The 18,314-nt window shown below is 50.5% G+C and overlaps 1 protein-coding gene across 1 annotated transcript in view; it reads right to left on the bottom strand.

Annotated features, from left to right (window-relative positions):
• Positions 1-940: 940 nt before the first annotated feature.
• Positions 941-18,314, bottom strand: part of SPOCK1 (SPARC (osteonectin), cwcv and kazal like domains proteoglycan 1) — a 416,328-nt gene continuing 398,954 nt past the window's right edge. Inside the window, exons 7-11 of the mRNA XM_004586431.2 lie at positions 12,916-13,032; positions 10,894-11,115; positions 6,869-6,931; positions 2,539-2,676; positions 941-2,185 (exon numbers count right to left, since the gene is read on the bottom strand). Of these exons, the coding sequence (XP_004586488.1) occupies positions 1,995-2,185; positions 2,539-2,676; positions 6,869-6,931; positions 10,894-11,115; positions 12,916-13,032 (731 nt within the window). The 3' untranslated portion in view covers positions 941-1,994. The remainder of the gene's footprint in view (positions 2,186-2,538; positions 2,677-6,868; positions 6,932-10,893; positions 11,116-12,915; positions 13,033-18,314) is intronic.

Genomic DNA, 18,314 nt, shown 5'->3' with positions numbered 1-18,314 from the left:
GTTTTTTGAGCTCACAGAAGACAGCTACAATGGTTTTTATCTCATAGTCTAAAGGAGAGTTCTTCATATGCCTTGTTTTTTTTTTTTTTAATAGATTCTATTCAATTCTGCTGTAATTAAGCACCTGTTTCTAAATTACAGTTTCAAAATTGTGTTCAAGTGAAAAAAGAATTGAGACAGAGATGGAGCTGACACCTCAGGGCAGAGCTGCCCTGTGGTCTCCCCATTGGGAAAGCAGGAACAAATCCTAAGGTTGGGCTGGAGCCCTGGCTGCCAGGGGTGTCCGATGCATTCAGTGTGCGCATTCCATCGGAGATGGGCTCTGGGGAAAATGCTACTTGCTCTAGCTGATGCAAGGGCTGGCAAAATGCTGATTGTAGGTGGACTGGTCTGTAGAAACGGTCAGCTTGGAGCAGCAGGTCAGCCAGCTGCTGCTGGAATCATAGTTCGAATATGTTTTTATATATTATATATATATATTTTTTGCCTGAGTATGTAATTGTCTTATAGACTGGATGATGCCCATTGGGGATGGCAAGAGGAAGAAATGTGGGCCAGAGAGCTTGGCAGGGCAGGCTAGTGGATTAGGGCAACTGGGCAAATGGAAACAGGTGGGCAGGGAGGGTCAAGAGCAGCACTGAACTGAATGGGGCCACTCCGGAGATGACTCTTTGGTACTTGGACCTGGGCCAGCTGGAAGGTAGGGGACCCTTAGAACTGCGGAGACACTAACCCTTCAGTGGGGAGGACAGGAGGGAGAAGGAACTGTGCAGCAGGTGTGCTCTAAGAACCCCAGTGACTGCTGGCCTCCATCCATGGCTCCCTGCAAATGATGGCGAGTAGGAGACTCGGGACTGCCTTTGTGGCACTGGGATTTGTGGCTAGAAAGGGGCCAAAAGCACCCTAACCTGTCTTCTCTGAAGGAACTCTGGGAGACCAGGGTGGGGTGCAGACCTCAGCAAAGCCCTTGAGTCGACAGGGAAGGTAGGAACCCGCAGAGCGGAGTGCTGCGGCCCGAGGGGACTTAGAGCCGAAATGAAAGGGATGGCTGGTGAAGCTGCCCACGTGGGAGTCGCATGGCTTCTGCAAGAAAAGTGATTTAGGCAGACGCTGGCTTATCCGAATCAAAGAGGCTTCCAGGAACTCAGCTGAAGCAAAGCGAAGCAGCCCCTCAGCCCGCAGGCTACAAGTGCCAGCTGTGAGTGCAAAGAAAAGGCTTTGATGCAAATTCCCTACCCCAGAAGTCGTATTCCAGGTCTGGACAAGCTGACAAATTTTAATTGTTTTTCAAATGAGTTTTTAATAAGATAGCCCAACACTGCCTGTGAGAGGTGCGAGCAGGGCGTGCGCGCATGCACGCACACACAGCCTGTTGCATACCTGCATACAATTGAAGCTTGTGCAGCAAGAAACATCCAGACACCAATTTTTAATAAAGAATGCGAACTCCTTCCCTTCCCCCACCCCCAGAGGACTCTTGGCTGAATTAAGGCTGTGGTTGGTAGGAAGCCAGATAGTGTGATGCGAGAAATGAATTTGGAAATAATAAACACCCAGGGCAGTCAGTAGTTGGGGGTACAGTGCGGTGCGTTTTCCACAACAGCTACAGGACACACGAGGAGCACTGGGACGCAGTAAGGCTGGGAACCATGCTGTGCCTGCCCCGGGGGGAGCCCGGGCTCCCTGCACTGTCACGAGTCCACGGGAATCACATGCTGGGCGCAGAACGGTCACAGGAGGAGAGGAGGCTGTGGCGAGGCCAGCCCGTCCCCTGTCCGCACACACAACGAACAAAACACCCTTTCGCCCACACAGCCGCATGCACGGTGGGAGTGGCAGCAGGCGGCTGTCTCCAATCCTCGGGTCGGGCATCGGGAGCGACGGTGGGGAAGCGGCCTCGGCGGCAGCGCCTTGGAGTCTTTAGATACAAATGCAGGAACAGGAAGCGACAGGCAGTGGTAGGCCACACCCGTGTCCCCTTCCTCCAGGGGGCCCTACCAGATGGAGCCCGTCTCCTCCTCTTTGTCGTCGTCCTCGTCTTCGTCGTCCTCCGCCACGGCCCGGCTGTGGACCCTCAGCTTGCCCTCTTTGTCGTGAGGCCCCAGCTCCCGTTCGTCCTCCAGGTCATCCAGGAGGACCACCGAGCCGCCGCTGCCGAAATCCCCTGACGTCTCCTGCTCCTCCTCTGGCACAGGAAGCAAAGGTGGGAGGTGAGTTTCTACTTCTGGCTCGCTTCCCGTGTCGGCGAGGAAGCAGGCTGTTGCCCCCTGACCATGGAGCATCCCTGTCTGCGGGGGTCTACCAGCATGGAGAGGGGAGCCCTGGGGGGCTCGAGGTGGAGCCGCCTTCTCTACATCTGACCGTAGCTGTCAGAACCTGTTGTCCAACCTGCTGTCGAACCTGCTGCTGATGGCAAGTTCCTGCCAAGGTTCTAGCTAGCAAGGGTGCTGCATCTGCCCCAGACACCCACCAGGGGCCAGAGTCACCCCTTAGGAGCTGGGGGGGCCTAGTGGGGCTGGTGCAAAAGGCCTTACTCACCGCAGCTCACCGCGCCCTGCTTGCGGGAGCCAGCCAGCTCGTTCCCGTATTTGTCCACACACCAGCACTGGCCAGTGCTGCCGTGGCACTGCGTTGCTTTGTAGTAGCCCTCCTCGTTGCAGCGTGGAATGAATGCCCCTGTGGGAACAGAAGAGCAGAGCTGTCTGGGCAGTAAGGGGATGCCCAGGGGACTCCCGCATGGGGTGCGTAGCGGGAGAGAGGACCGGCTGGGGCTCACACAGCTCTTAACCCCAGGAACTCCAGGGAGCTGTGTGCGCCAACAGGAGCTAAGGCCTTTGCTGCATGTGAGAGGTGATGGTGCCAATACCTTGGCTCACAGCTAAACCGAATGAGGGATGAATTGCACTTGGGCAACTCACCGAAGGTTAGAGTTCCTTCCAGTCCTTCTGTATTGAGCTGCATTTCCATCTGGCATAGGTACTGCTACCACCACTTCATCTTTTAACGTGTGAGAAAACCATGTGGTTTTTATCCTTGATGCCTGGTGGCCCAACATTAGGAACCCCTATGTTCATGTCATGAAGTGACAGGGACACTTCATTTTGTTTGCATTTTGTTAGTTTCCTGTGGCAGTCCTGATTCATGAAATGTTCAGGTATTTCTGTACTCTAGACATGTAGCATAAAGTGAAAGGCAGCCTTGAAGAATTTGCCCAAGTATTTTGCACCTGCTGCTCATGTTTGAAGCAGGGGGAGGTGTGAGAGGAATACCTTTGATTCATTTCATGGCTTTGATCTAATTGTATTGTCTGTTCTCTCTGTGCTAAAGGTAACCACGTCAATTTCATGTAGGTTTCCTAACTGTTGCACAAACAGGTTCGCAGAGCAGTTTCTCAGAGCGGTCCCAGAACTCTCTCAGAGCATTGAAAGGGAAACGTGCAGGGAGAGGGCTCGGCTGACAGCCCTTTTCCAAGCCAGCCCTCAGCCTGGGCCTTTTCCCTTGCCCGTCGCCGTGTCCCAGGTTCCCGTCTCCGTCAGCTGGTTCAGGGAGCCGTCTGTGAGGTGCCGCTGCCCGTGCCCGCGTGGCCGTCACCTGGGTCGAGCTGATTTCCTGAGTTCTTGAGCGTCCATGGGGCATTCGAAGCCGCGAGGTTTCACCGCGGCCGCTCCCAATGCATTCTGCGGCACCAGGCTCTTGTTTTCATTTAGTCTGAGATCTTTTGCAGTTTTTACATTATTTCATCTTGGATCAATATTGATGTAAACTAAGACATCTGGGCTTTAGGTAATCTCATTTATTACTTATGTTGTTGTGTTGTGGCCATCAAGTCTGGTCTGTGCTACCGGGTTGGAAATCAGTCGTTTCCTTTTTTGTGATGTTGTCCATGGCAGATTATTTTAGGCGTGTTTGAAAGACTGGGTGTTCAGGCCATCAACACACAAATACAAGGCTAATCAATTATGCTGCTCAGTTATCCTGTGTCATTTGTAAATCGAGAGGGGTATATTAAATTATAGATAGGACCAATCCCCATTGAAATTTCATTACAATTTGCCGTAAACCACCATCAACAGGAACATTTAGGCAAGATGCTATTCTTTTTGTTCTGTGTTTTTACAATGCCCAGTATTTCCTTTTTCAGATACTAGTGTTATAACAGAGTGTTTAGGGTTTTTGAAAGTTCAACTTCTGTGAGAGTAAATTTAGATTTGCCTTTGTTTAAAAATAAGATTTGTCTGGCCGATCACATTTCATGTAATTACACAATGACACACTGCTTATCCTCCAAAAACAAAAAAGTGTGTTGTTGAAAAAAATGGTATGGGTTTCAAAATTATTGCAAAAACTTTTTTGGGGGAAGCACTGTCACGCTTGTGTTTGGGATTCATTTACGCATTTTACCATCTGAGTTTTATTACTTCATGCCTTCTGGTAAGGTTTTTAAAATGTAGTCTTAAGACTCAGAGGGATCCCCCTAAATCTTAGTTTTTTTTTTCCTAGTAAGACCCAAAGGTAATCTATGTTTTTAAATAACCACCTTTTTCTCTTGCCCCCAACAGTCTGGGATTGAGTTCTAGCTCTAGAACCTTCTGCTAGTCATCTGTAGACTTAGCAGCTGGCCCTTTCCTCCCAAGCCCTGCTGGGGTCATTTTGAATAACTCCTTCCATGACACTTCAGAAGCACGGGGCTGGTGGTTTGGAGCTGTCTCCGTCAGCCCACACGCATGGTCACTGATGAAGATGCAGCTCATCTTCATTTCAGCTTTGGCCTCCATGCAGGGCATTTACGCATGAATTTCATGACCGTGTTTCATCTTCTGTAGGCTGACCTGCATAACAACATGGTTTCTCCCAACCTCATGGTTTTATTAGAATGTTCCCAGAAAGAAACGTGGCATGGGAGGGAGGGACTGAAACCCAGATCAGGTAGTCTACGATCTGCACTTCAAATATCCTACACCCCAGCTTATTTCACAGTGACTGGTTTTCAGAGACCACATCATATCACGGGCGGGAGGGTGCCCATAGCTTCTGGAGCTCCTATTTCCTTCAGGTAAGTAGATATCTTTGGCTTAGGAAAGGCTGGGCCACCACGGTAGGGGAGAGGAGGTCACACCTCTCATGTGAGCACAGAGACCAGTGTACCTTAACCCTTGTCTTTAAGGAGCAATGGAAGGAAATGAACAATTGGATGCTTTCTGCAGTCCATAGAATCAAATAGCATGAAGATCTGTGCACAGATGGACAGTCAAGGATGGCAAAGAAGAGAACAAGCAGGGAGGTGGGGCCCTGGGGAGGAGGATGAGCCCCCTGCTGGAGCTGCAAACAATAGCACTGAATACCCCAAAACACATGGGCCAGGTAGGTGTCAAGCAGGTACTGCTGCTCTGAATCTACCATGTAATAGCAATGCCACCTTTTTAAAGCAAGCAGTCATTACACCTGACTTATTTGTTGTTGCTTGTTTTATTTACTTACTTGGATGTACAGCTGTTACATCAGAAGACTTCCCCAGGCCAAAAACAAAAATTGTAAGCCAATAAAGGGCAGTTTTATGATTGAGCTAGAGTGATCTCCATGCGTGGGAGATGAGCTAATGCAATCATAGTGCCGAGGGTCTCAGGGGGCATAGGAGGCCCTTCATTCATGTGCACTTCACACACCTTATAAATTTCTGTTAATTAATGAGGCAGTAATATATCCCCATCCAATGGAAAGCATTCTTTTTAAAACAATATACTAGTTCTATGGCTACCTGTTCATCTGAGGTGCAGCGCTCCAACCCTGGCACAGACCCTGGCACGGACCAGGGAGAGGAGTCCACCCAAGGCTTGGCAGCAGAAAATGTGGGGAGGAGGGATTCACCCCTCTGCCTCCAGCCTGGAGTAAGGTCTTTGTGTCTTTCTATACAAGTGAGTTCTCTGGGACTGGAATAGGCTTATCAGAAGTCACAAGTACGCGACAAGGCAGAGAAATGTGGGCTCTTCAAGTGGAGGAGGATGTGCGCAAATGCACTTGGACATGCCGCCCGGGCAATCAGGAGCGGGGACCTGCCGACATCCAGGCTTCCTGCCTCTGACAGTTCGGATGAAAATGTGCCTATTTCCTTCAGGTAAGTAGATAAAAACTTCTGAAATGGTGGGCTGCTGAAGGAATATACCTGCCTCCGGATGCTTAACAAGAGGCCTTGGTGCTGCAGCTCGCTGTGCTTGCTCAAAAGCACAGGAAGTGAAGGCAGGCTCCTTTCTTGAGCAAACAAATGCAGTCAGCCAAGGTGTGAGTGACAGTGCGGTCTGGATGTCCCCCACTCTCCCTGGGTCCTGGAGACCTGAGACAGGCCTCAGGGCTGTAAAGGGGTGTGTGCTCAGATAACGTGGCATTCACTGCCTTTCCCTGGGCCTTGGTTTTGCCTGCAAGGGAAACGCTCACATAGCATTTTACTTCCACCTTATCAAACTCCAAGGTGAGAAACCCTTTTTCTGTAAGCGTAGGTGTAAACAGACATGGGTCTGCACATGTACACGTCCTTCATGCCGACCTGACTAGTTTTGCTAAGAGGAGCTAACCGTGACAGGGGCGCTGGACTCGGGCCCTGGCTGGAGGTGTCCACCTGCCCACCCGCTAGCCTGACGTCTCTCCTCCTGTCCAGGGAACATGCTGTGGCCCACAGCGTGCTGCCCTGGGACCCACACCAGGCTGTCCGTGATGTACTGCTGGCAGCCTGCGAGAGCTCTGTCTCAGGTAAGACAAGGCACTTCTTTCATGAGACACTGGCCCTCGCTGAATAAGCACTGCCGTGCTGAACATCTACAAGAGACGTGGATGGTTTAATTAGTTGTTTAAATGAGTGGCGAGAAATTGCACTTACCCAACAGGCTTTTCCCCTTGCTCAGCTTCTGAATTCTGTTCATCTCATTCTGGCAAGGGAGACCTAAAAAATAATTTATGAATGTCAGTTTCCAGATGGTAGGGGATATGATCTCTAATGATGGACTTCGCTCTTGACGTAGAAGGCAGACGATGACACACCTGGGAGCAGTGCTGCTCCATATGCTGTTACTATGCGAGCACACAAACCCAGGCCGTCAGTGTTACTAATTAACCAGAGAAGAAATGCCCTGTGCTACCATGAGGTACTAAAAACAGTATTTTGGGGCTTAGTTCTATTGTACAGGAATTCTTCCTACCAATACCAAGAGTAGATAGACATTTTGCTTTTTATAAGAAGGGAAGGGATTGGTAAGGCTTGGAAGAGCTAAAGCTTCCTGGTGGGTGAGTGTTCAGGATCTACCCAGAGGTGAGGAGGACATACAAGCTTGGATCTTGCTACAGAAGGGAGAGGATTCAAGGGGTGGGCTTGGAGCCCCCGGGGCAGGAGCCATCGGGATGAAACACTCTGGACAGGAGCAGTCGGAGATGAAGCGGGTCATGTGAGGCCATGAAGCGAGGCTCTGCCATGGGTCAGTCTACCCATTTGTGAAATCCACATGGCAAGAGCCCATGGAAGGGGTGGGTGCAGTGGAGGGCATGTAGCCAACTAGAGGGTTTGCAAGTACGCAGCCCCCTTGGGAGGCATTTCCAAGCCTCTTACAAGGAGAGAGACCCTGTTTGTTCCCAGAGGAGTTGTGCAGCTCTGGGAAGTTCCGTGTGCTCAGGGCTCTCTGACCTTGGGTTTACCTGGCATTTGTGTCTAGGCCTCCTACAAAGCGTGGAAGATGCTATTCACAGCTCTCACACTGTGGATTTGGCAGTGCCACCTGGACTCATCGTTTGCACACTGGGAACATCTGCTTATAGGGAGAAACAAATGAGTATCCTAGCAGGTAGGTACTGACAGCAGCCCTATGTCATAAATGCAAATTCTCATCTTTGTCACTTTGCAGAGGGAACCAAGCGTAGGCAAGTATGCGACTGTCTGCTCCTGCAGACACAAAGAAAAATCAGTATCATTCATAGCAACACAGAGGCAGACAGCTGTTATAAAGCAAGGTTCTAATTTTAGGATTCTTCCCTCAAATTGTCCCACAGAAAATGTTAAAATTCTGCTTAGCTAAGGAAAACTAATGAAAGTGTTTTTCTCACAGAATTTCTGAGTCAATTCCAAGGATGCCAACAGAGCTCCCATCACAGAATGTCCGCTGAAAGATAGAGTGACCTGGCAGTGATGTTGCCAGGGAACAGAGCAGGCCCCAGGCAGAGCAACAGAACTGCGGGTGCAGACATACAGTGGGAAGTGATTGGAGGTACGTGGAAGGAAGGGAGGGAGAGAGAGAAGGAAAGAAAAGAGTTACCAATAATTTTAATGTTTATTTAAAAAGTCTCTATTTCTACTTCCTTATCCCAGTCTCCTGTTAATGCCCACCCTGAGTCATGTCATGGAGGGTCCACTAGCCCCGTGGGACTCTTAGGTGAGCACTGGGATTCCAGGTTTGGGCTGCTACAGTGACTCACTGAATGGCACTACTGTAATAGGAAAAAATGAGAGGAGGACAGAAAGAAGGTGCAGAAAACAGTTGTAGTAAAGGGATGATGTGAATGAGGTTTTATTGGGGTATTGAAGAGAAGGAGATAAGTAGGCAAGCAAACAGAGTAAGAAAGGCCTGGCGGCATGGCCTAGTGGCTAAAGCGCTTGCCTTTAGTGTGGTTGGAGCCTGTGGTTCGAATCCTGGAAGGTACTTGGGTGCGAGGGGAAGGAAGGAAGGAAGGAAGGAAGGAAGGAAGGAAGGAAGGAAGGAAGGAAGGAAGGAAGGAAGGAAGGAAGGAAGGAAGGAAGGAAGGAAGGAAGGAAGGAAGGAAGGAAGGAAGGAAGGAAGGAAGGAAGGAAGGAAGGAAGGAAGGAAGGAAGGAAGGAAGGAAGGAAGGAAGGAAGGAAGGAAGGAAGGAAGGAAGGAAGGAAGGAAGGAAGGAAGGAAGGAAGGAAGGAAGGAAGGAAGGAAGGAAGGAAGGAAGGAAGGAAGGAAGGAAGGAAGGAAGGAAGGAAGGAAGGAAGGAAGGAAGGAAGGAAGGAAGGAAGGAAGGAAGGAAGGAAGGAAGGAAGGAAGGAAGGAAGGAAGGAAGGAAGGAAGGAAGGAAGGAAGGAAGGAAGGAAGGAAGGAAGGAAGGAAGGAAGGAAGGAAGGAAGGAAGGAAGGAAGGAAGGAAGGAAGGAAGGAAGGAAGGAAGGAAGGAAGGAAGGAAGGAAGGAAGGAAGGAAGGAAGGAAGGAAGGAAGGAAGGAAGGAAGGAAGGAAGGAAGGAAGGAAGGAAGGAAGGAAGGAAGGAAGGAAGGAAGGAAGGAAGGAAGGAAGGAAGGAAGGAAGGAAGGAAGGAAGGAAGGAAGGAAGGAAGGAAGGAAGGAAGGAAGGAAGGAAGGAAGGAAGGAAGGAAGGAAGGAAGGAAGGAAGGAAGGAAGGAAGGAAGGAAGGAAGGAAGGAAGGAAGGAAGGAATTTACATTCTCTACTATCTTTTTTTTGCATAGTTATTTCCTTTATCGAACATTTGCCCATTGCATAGCATTTAAGATTTATTTATTTTTATTACAAAGTCAGATATACAGAGAAGAGGAGAGACAGAGAAGAAGATCTCCCGAAGATCTCCCGTCCGATGATTCACTGTCCAACGGCCGGTGCTGTGCCAATCTGAAGCCGGGAACCTGGAACCTCCTTCCTCTTCAGGGTCTCCCAAGTCTATGGGCTGTCTCCATAAACATTTGCCCATTGCATAGCTGAACATGATTACTCCTGTTCCTCCTAATGGTGGTCAACCTAATGGTTGGATCACCCACTGTCTCTTGCAGGTGAAGAATCGAACGGGAAGCTGTAAGAGACTGACTGCAATTCAACGTACACCTATATACGAATAAATTTCTAAACTTTTAAAGCTCAGAATCCTTTTGTTTTAATTACATTCTCTACTTTTTTTAAAAAAAGATTTATTTACTTTATTACAAAGTCAGATGTACAGAGAAGAGGAGAGACAGAGAAGAAGATCTCCCGTCCAATGATTCACTCCACTCCCCAAGTGAGCCGCAATGGCCGGTGCTGCGCCAATCTGAAGCCAGGTCTCCCACGCGGGTGCAGGATCCCAAGGCTTTGGGCCGTCCTTGACTGCTTTCCCAGGCCACAAGCAGGGAGCTGGATGGGAAGTGGAGCTGCCGGGATTAGAACCAGCGCCCATATGGGATCCTGGGGTATTTAGAACGCATGTCTGTGGAGGCTAAAAAGGTGGACCTAATCCTGAAAGAGTGATGACTACAGGCTGAAAGAGGAAGGAAGCTGAGATGACAGATGCCAGAACATACACAATGGCTTCTAGTCTTCCACAGTGTAATGGGTGACTAGCGTTGACAGTAACTTGAGGGCTGCTTAAGGTGTCAAACATAAAAATGGAAATGAGCTGATAGTGCGTTAATGTCACACTGTACTCCCTTATAATTATTGGGTAACTCAGAAATGAACAAATCCTTATCCTAGATGAGATGACAAAACCAAACTTCTACCCCGCTGCTCGGAAAGCTGTCTGCCAAGGCCAGCTGCATGTTTACAACATCAACGGTGTAAGAATTAACCTGCTATAGATGTACTGCATTTGAAATTACACCTGAAGATGTTGTGGGCCTAATACAACCCACAGACTGCTCATTCCCCACCCCTGGAGCAACCTCCCAAACGTTTGTTTGTTAATGGAAATGATGTTTTTAGATTTCTGTTCTCCACAGAGGGAAGCTCCACAAGGGCCTTGGGAGTTACGCAGTAAAAGTTTCTACACCCATTGAGGTTCCCAAGTGAGGAGCCGATTAAAGTAACAGATTGTGATGGTTCTCTCGTGTTTTCTAACAGACCCTGTTGAAAGCAGAGAGAAATGAGGAGCAGTGAGCCTCTTGTGAAATGGGATGAGTTCTTTGCCCCAGCCTCACCTCCAGGCTTCTGGAAGCAGTAGCACCACTCGTTGTTGGAGAGCTTGCCGTCCTTGAAGGAGTCACAGGAGTTGAAGAGGGGCTTGATACAGGGCTCATACTTGTCCAGGTAGATGGCGTTGATCTCCGAGTGGTCAAGCAGGAGGTCGTAGTTCATGTCCAGTTTGTTGAACATCCAGCCCAAGGAGTCCTTGCAGATGGGCAGGATGCTGGTGTCGAACCCTGCGGGGAGGGGGCCAAGCCGGGGCTGAGCCTCTGCCCTCCCGGCCCCCCATGGCCGGAGCTGAGCCTCTGCCCACCCCCACACGCCTGGCCCAGGACAGCCTTCAGCACTCCAGCGTGCCTTGGAGTTGGGGTCGGCTTTGTAAATGAAGGCATTTAAAACAGGAGCCAGCACTGGAGAAAAACCGAGGACAGGATGTAACTAGAGGTTTTCACCTGAGAGGCAGAGTGCAAAGCCAGCGAGCAAGAAGCAGAACTCAATGCTGCAGCTAGGCTTCTGTACTTCAGAAAACATATTTAAAAACTGAAATCAAAGAAAATCTTGTGATGAGATAACAGGGGAATGTGAGCAGGCAGCACAATCCAGAAGGGCTGATTGTGTCTCTCGAAGGACTCTTCGTCTGGGCAGCATCAACAGCAAGCCAGCCAGGAGCCTGCCTCGTGGCCCCCTCCTCCGGAGAGACACGAGATGGAAGCCGGGTCAGCTCAGACAGTAATTTCTTCCTTAGGTACTTCCCTTCCCCCAGGGACATGTCTTAAAGAATCACTGGTTTCCATAAGGAAACGGTAAGTAAGCACTCAAATAACAGCGCTCGGCTCAACCCTCTGTGCAATGCCCACTGGAGAGGCTTTCTGTACTTTGGGTGTGCCAGGCCAGGCCCTTCCAGCAGCTGCATTACCGTAGGACTTATTTTCCTGGAATCAAAAGGAAATTGTGCTATATAGAAAGTGAGCGCATCCTATTCCAGTATCCCCGTTAGAGGAACTCGTTACCTCCACCTCACACAGGTATGCAGCTGGGACTCAAGCCCATGCAGTGCTGTCGGAGTCTCCCTGGCAGAGGGCAGTGGCAGTGGAGAATCACTGGTACTCCTTGCCGCCACCCACCCAGGAGGGAAAACACAGCCAAGTAGCCTTGCAGGAAAGTCTGCTGTCCGAGCACTCCTGTGCCCTGGGGAGGGCGCGCTGCAGGCTCCCAGAGGGCAGAGTGTCCTGTTTCCCCCCAGCCACGGCAGGTGCACGGCCAGGGCTCAGTACAAGTACTCACTGGCAGATGTATTTTGGAGAGGCCCACTTGGCAGTTGCTAAACACACACACATCAGGCAGAAGTCCCCCTGCTGTCCTCGGAGACCACTGAGTAAGGTAATACACTAATGACATCCAACAATGGTATATTGATATTTTAACCTGTTTAATTCACAGGGAATAGAAGCTTACTGCTGCCTGGTGACCAGAAAGAACTAGCAAGCCGACGGGACAACAGTCACAAGACAAAGCTCTCCTCACCCCACTATAAACTATAAATAGTTCCTTCTTGCAATGGGGTACCTGCTCTTGGTGGCTGCAGCTACTCAGGTCCAGCAGGGAGGACACACTCCCAGTTGGAGGCAGTAACCAAAGGTACCCACTCCCTGCGTACTCTGTGCTTCAGGACTTCCAACCTAATGGCTTCTTTGGGGACTCAATCTGCTTCTGGCCAGGGGCAGCTCTCAGGCAGGCATCTGCAGGGACATGAGTCCTAGAGGAGCGCCGGCCTCACCCATCTGCTCTGTGCTGTTCAGATGCTACAGCCCTAACAGGTGTTAAAATATACATGTAAAATGATCATAAATCACCATTATAACTATACTTTCATTTCCAAAATAGTGAACTAATAGCTAAACTATGTGTGAGGGGGAGAAATGCTAAACATTCCAGAAACTGGGACCTATTTTAACTACATCTGTCCAGCTCTTGTGCTGTTTCATATTCTTACTTTAAGATGAAATAAAATGGCAATAGTAAAGTGTAACTCTTACTGCCTTGTGCTGTGTCAGAGCTGGTGGGTTTGATCACCCTATTGGCATCCTCGTGAAGGGCTCCAAACCAGTCTTTGAGGCGGGAAGCGAGGTTCCTCAACTCCTTGTCCGTGCAGGCTGGAAACAGCAAACAGAAGCCACAGTGAGCCCTGGACTGTTCGGCAAGGTGCGTCTCCCCAACCACGGCAGCATGCCCACTGCCCCTCTGAAAATATCCCAGAGGGTGCTGCCATCACAAGGACATGGCACAGCACCCGGCCCCGAAGGCAAGGGGTGGTGCCTTTAGAATGAGAATTGGCGCGGTGGCCTCATAGATACGCAGCATCCTCCAAAGACCATCACAGATCCCTTTGGCTAACTACAGGAGAAACAAACAAAAAAGCTCTCTGCCATTGCAGTTGTTGCCAGAAAAGTTTATTTCCCATGGTACCCATGGCAAGAGATTAACACCCAGGGAAGAGGCTGCAGAGGCTACCGACAGACCCCAGGGACAGCGCACTGTCCCACTGCCTCCAGCCCCAGGTGTGCACGTGTGGACTTGGCCCATTAGGCTAGCCCACCTGTGTGCTCCCTGGTGACTCTCCCCATGAACACATGGCTGCCTTCCTCAGCCCATCTCAACCATCCAGTGCATCATTCAGGGTGTGAAAAAACCACTGCAGTGGATGGGCACGCTGAGAACAGGAGGAGAATCTTGATGGATTGATGGATGGATAGATGCAGAGCACAGTGCAGGACTGAAGGGGAATCCAACCTTGGTTAAGAACGTCCTTCCCTGCCCTCTATTAGAGGGAAAGTGACAGGCCCAGGCTCGGTCCATGCAGTCGGAGCAGTGATCCCAACTAGGAGCCCACCCTCCACTCTGTGGGGCAGGGAATAAGTATCCACACCGAAGTCATCAGTGACCCCAAGACCCAGCTTTGCTTTTTACCACTTGGCCATGACCATACTTTAAGGAAATGGCACTGAAAATGTCTTAATAGACAGCCTAGAGTGACAGCTCAGCAGTCACATCACCTTGGTAAATCCCAGCTTCACCACGTACCCGCTCGGTGACCTCCATCATGCTGACCTCATTTCTCAATCCAAGATACAGTATCACTGTATGACTAAGACAGCCAACATGTGTAAGATTCTTAGAGGAACAACCTAGGAAGTTGGCCATAATTTTACTGTTATTGCTATTATTTAATTGAAGATGTATAAGTAAACTTAGAACAAGTATCACATTGATCACAAAACTGTTAATTACTTCTGAACATGAAGTTCAGAAGCTCATGCCACGCAGGAAGTTGGCAGGTGCTGGTGAAGTCTGTTTGTTGGCATTATTCGTGCCTGGCTACTGAAATACATTAAAATGAAGCCTAATCTTAACATTTAGTTCTTCACATGCACCATCCCAGGCACCGGGCTCAGTGGTTATAGCAGACTAGTGGCTTCCTTATTGGTGAGCACAGAGTGTTCCCACCATGAAGGGGGGAACAGTGGGGGTCAGGGTAATATCCTGACATCACCAGTTGTGCCTCTCCAAGAGAAGCAACCAGTGGCTTTAAACCCCAAGTATTGATAGGGGGGCTGCAATGCTCATTTCCCAGATTTGACTTTACTGAAATGCCACACTATAGGTTTGGTCACTGTCAATTTTCAAAGATGCTTAAGGAGTTGTAAATGCTAACTAACTTGATTGGACCACCACACAGTGAATACATGCAGTGTACTGCCACACTGTACTGCATAACTGCATACAATTAAAATAACGTGGGGGGAAGGAGAAGGCTGACCACGATGATCCTATGCTCTGGCAGCCGGAAGAGCTGCTGCACCCAAGGAAGGGAATGGCACTGTTCTTGAAGGCTGAGCTGATGGCTGTGCCCAGGTATGAAGACAGATGCTTCAGAGGGGCCCTTGGGACCCTGTGCGTGAGCCACTGCTCTGCTCTCTGAATCCGCACAGCTCTGAACAGGAGAGACTATGCGCTCTAGAGTCAGTCCCACACCTGAAACCCCAAACCCACAGCATCTACGTGTTCTGTATTGCTATGCAACCACCGCCTCTATGTGTCCTTGGAGCAAACATCTCCAACTCAACTGGCAAAGGGATTGGCACACTGCAAAAATAAATTAAGAGTTTCACTAAACTCTGACAAACATGCAGGTATCCTAACAAGACTCCTGATGGCCCACAGGTGTCCCCAGGTGCACATGCCTTTGGACGGCAGATGGAATCACATACTGGAATCCTGCAAGAGTGAATTCTGGCACTCAGGGACAAGTCCCTAAGCAGGGAGCCTGTGGCAAGGACAGAGCAAGATCAGGAAGCTGAAATCTAGATGGGAAGCATTTGATGCCTGGGCCCTGCTCACTGCTGGTGTCCTCCCACAAAATGGTCCTTCTATGGAGACAGCCAGGCATGGCTGCCTAGAGCTTGCTGCAGACAGACTGCAGAGTGCACTTGGCTCGGGGTTGGCATTCCAGTCACAGTACACAGGCTGCAAGTCTGAGAATGCTCACCTTTTAAGGTGCCCCTGCCCAGCCCAGAGGAAGGCATCTGCTAGGGATTTGTGCCTTCGGAGAAGGAAGGGGGCAGGGGCAGTAAAGGGTGTATATATACCCCACATGCCCAGTTTGCTTCTAGGATGAAGTAATTCCTGGGGGACGATGCCATCAAGCTGCATTGATTCTTCACCCTGCACTCAGGCCGGAGGGGCCACATTCCCCTTTGATTTCTGCAGCTGCTGGCCCTGCTGGCCTTGCCGTGGCTCCTGCACGGTGCAACAGGTGCTCTGGCCACCAGCATCCACTCTCCCAAGAAATGCCAGGGCCATCTCTCAGAGCCTGGGCAGATGCCACCTTCCCACGTGCATGACTCCCTGCCAGCCCTCCAGGAACCTGCCTTCGCTTACAAGCCCACCTGCCCTCCACACAGGCTCCAGCCAGCTGGGGGTTGCTCTCCTTCTCCCAGTCACATCTCTGCTGAGCACCCTGTGCTGGTCAATGATGTTTTTCCACCTGCTTCCCTGTTTCTATGCCAACAGCACACCCCAACAGGGCTGGGATGTTGGCAGCACCTCCGAAGTCTGCTTGCTGCCTCCGCTCCCCGCCATCCATGTCTTGCCCACTGCTGGCAAACTGGGACTGCAGCTGCCTCCTCAGGGCCACTACTTGGGAGCATTCTCTGGGCTTCTCCTTGCTTCTGCCTGCATCAGCTGCTCCCTCCAACAGGGCTACTGCCCCTGGCTAGCTCTCCTGCCTTACTTAGAGAGAGGGAGAGACACATAGAGACCTTTGTTCTGCTGCAATACCCAAAATGCCTGTAGCACCTGCAGCAGCATCGGGCGGAAGCTAGGAACTCAGTCACACACTGGGGTGGCAGGGGCACACAAGCACTTTGGGCCATCACTGCCTGCCCCCCCCTCCCAACTAGACAAGAGCAGGGTGCTGGACTCAGGCGCTGAGCTGGGACCTGAACCCAGGCATCTCCCATGCCCGCCTCACCACCACCTTTATTTTAGTTCAGGAGCCCAACACGGCCTCCCCCAGAGGAGCTGCTGCAGCTCCCTAACTGGTCTCCTCTTGCTCCTACATGCCTTTACATGTCTAGCAGTCAAGTGATCCTTCAAAAAAAAAAAAAAAAAAACCCAGTCATTTTCCTGCTTGAGCCACCACAGCCAGGTAGGTTCTTTCTGGTGTGACCTATGTGGCTGGCAGGAGCCACTCCCCGAAGACCTGGCTGCTGTTTCCATCCAGCACCTGCTCCCCAGGGTCTCCAGCCTGACTGGCCCTCCGCCCCCGCCAACACACCCATCCTGGGTGCCTTACCAATATCCATCACCTTCTCACACCCTGGCTTTAGAGTTTCTTCCTCTTGGAAGCATCCCCAAACAACACACATGAGTGGACTGACCCTCTGACGTGTGCCCAGTGCCTTGCTCCTCAGACTGGATTCCTCACACCTGCAATTTCACATTCAGTGTCCATCTAGCTTGTGGAGACATAAAAATACCCGAAATCTGTCTAGGCACCTGATGCGCCTGTTCCTGGCCTGACAGATGAAGCTCTCAATACACCCCTACTGACTGGATATAATAACCCTCTTGTTGTCTTTTGTGAATTTTACCCTATGTCAAATGCATGATGCAAATTGGCACAAGAAAACTGAGCTCACAGCCCCATGGCACGGAATGAGAATTTCAGTAACAACACTGCTCACAGCTACTGGCATTGAACGTCACTCCATTCTTGCCATATCTCACTGTTCTCACAACATGCTGCAAGTTTATTGTTATACTTAAGCCCAAGGATATGTTTGTAATACAAAGAATGACATCTTCCCTTCTTTATTTTCTAGAAACCCAAGAGATCTAGGTTGCCATTTCTGTGTACCTTCTAAAACCCACAAGGGTCAGTCCCATGATGAGTGAACTGCTCTGGCATCTCCACATCCATTTTTCTAGCACTTACTGGGATGCAATAGCTGTTCAAACATTATTTATGGGGAAAAATGTATGGAATGAACACGAACTCCCAAGGTCAGGTATGAGGGTACTTACTAAACCTCACGGAAAAAGGAATTAAAACATTATTTTGGGTATAAGAAAAGATGACACTCACATGTCTGGTCCCTGATACACATTCTCCACGGCCTTTTTCTGAAGATGCCTCACAGTTACCGAGTGGTACAAAGAGATTCGAATCCAGGCTCTCACGTCACGAGGCCACCCCTGTGTGTGTGACAGGCCATGTGGGGCTGCCGTAACTCACACAGTTAACAGACTGCACCCTGGTCCAGCAAAGTCAGATACGTGAGGCCCTCAACTAGGAGGGCGGCTCTGCCAAGGCTGCAGGCGAGGCGGCAGGCAGAGCAGCAGTGCCGAGGGGGAGTGAGAGGGGCTCTCAGCTTCATTAGCTTTGGTATAGGAGCAGTGGTCTTTGGGAGTGGTGCGAGCAGCCTGCTGCATGTCGCCAGTGCAGCCACTGGGGCTTCATTAGAGAAAAGAATGGTGCCATTGCACATGACAGTCCAGCGAGGGCAGGGCGCGCAGCAGAGAAGGCCTAGGTAATTCGGTGCCCTCCCAGGGGCCCTTTCCTGTCTGTTTGGAAAACATGAACAAAGCACAGTGAGCAAGTGTAAATAAGGCACGGGCATGGTCTCCACGGCAGGTGCACAGCCCTGGGAGGGAAGTGGATGGTTTTGTCTGCCCAGGCGCCTTCTCCCCCTCCATGCAAAGATCCAGGCTTTAAAGGGGCTCGAAAGCAGCCAGCATTCAGACCCAGTCCTGAAAGTGCTGTGGAGGACCCACTCATGGGAGGGGAGGGAGGTGCCATACCGCCCCTGCCATAACACAAGGAAGCTGCCTGGCGGTGCCCGCAGACCTGGCACAAGGGCAAGGGAGGCCCTCA

This window comes from Ochotona princeps, chromosome 19, assembly GCF_030435755.1.
Source record: "Ochotona princeps isolate mOchPri1 chromosome 19, mOchPri1.hap1, whole genome shotgun sequence".
Classification (NCBI taxonomy): domain Eukaryota; kingdom Metazoa; phylum Chordata; class Mammalia; order Lagomorpha; family Ochotonidae; genus Ochotona; species Ochotona princeps.
Note: the sequence above shows the minus strand (reverse complement) of the source record. Positions and strands in the feature narration are given on the sequence as shown.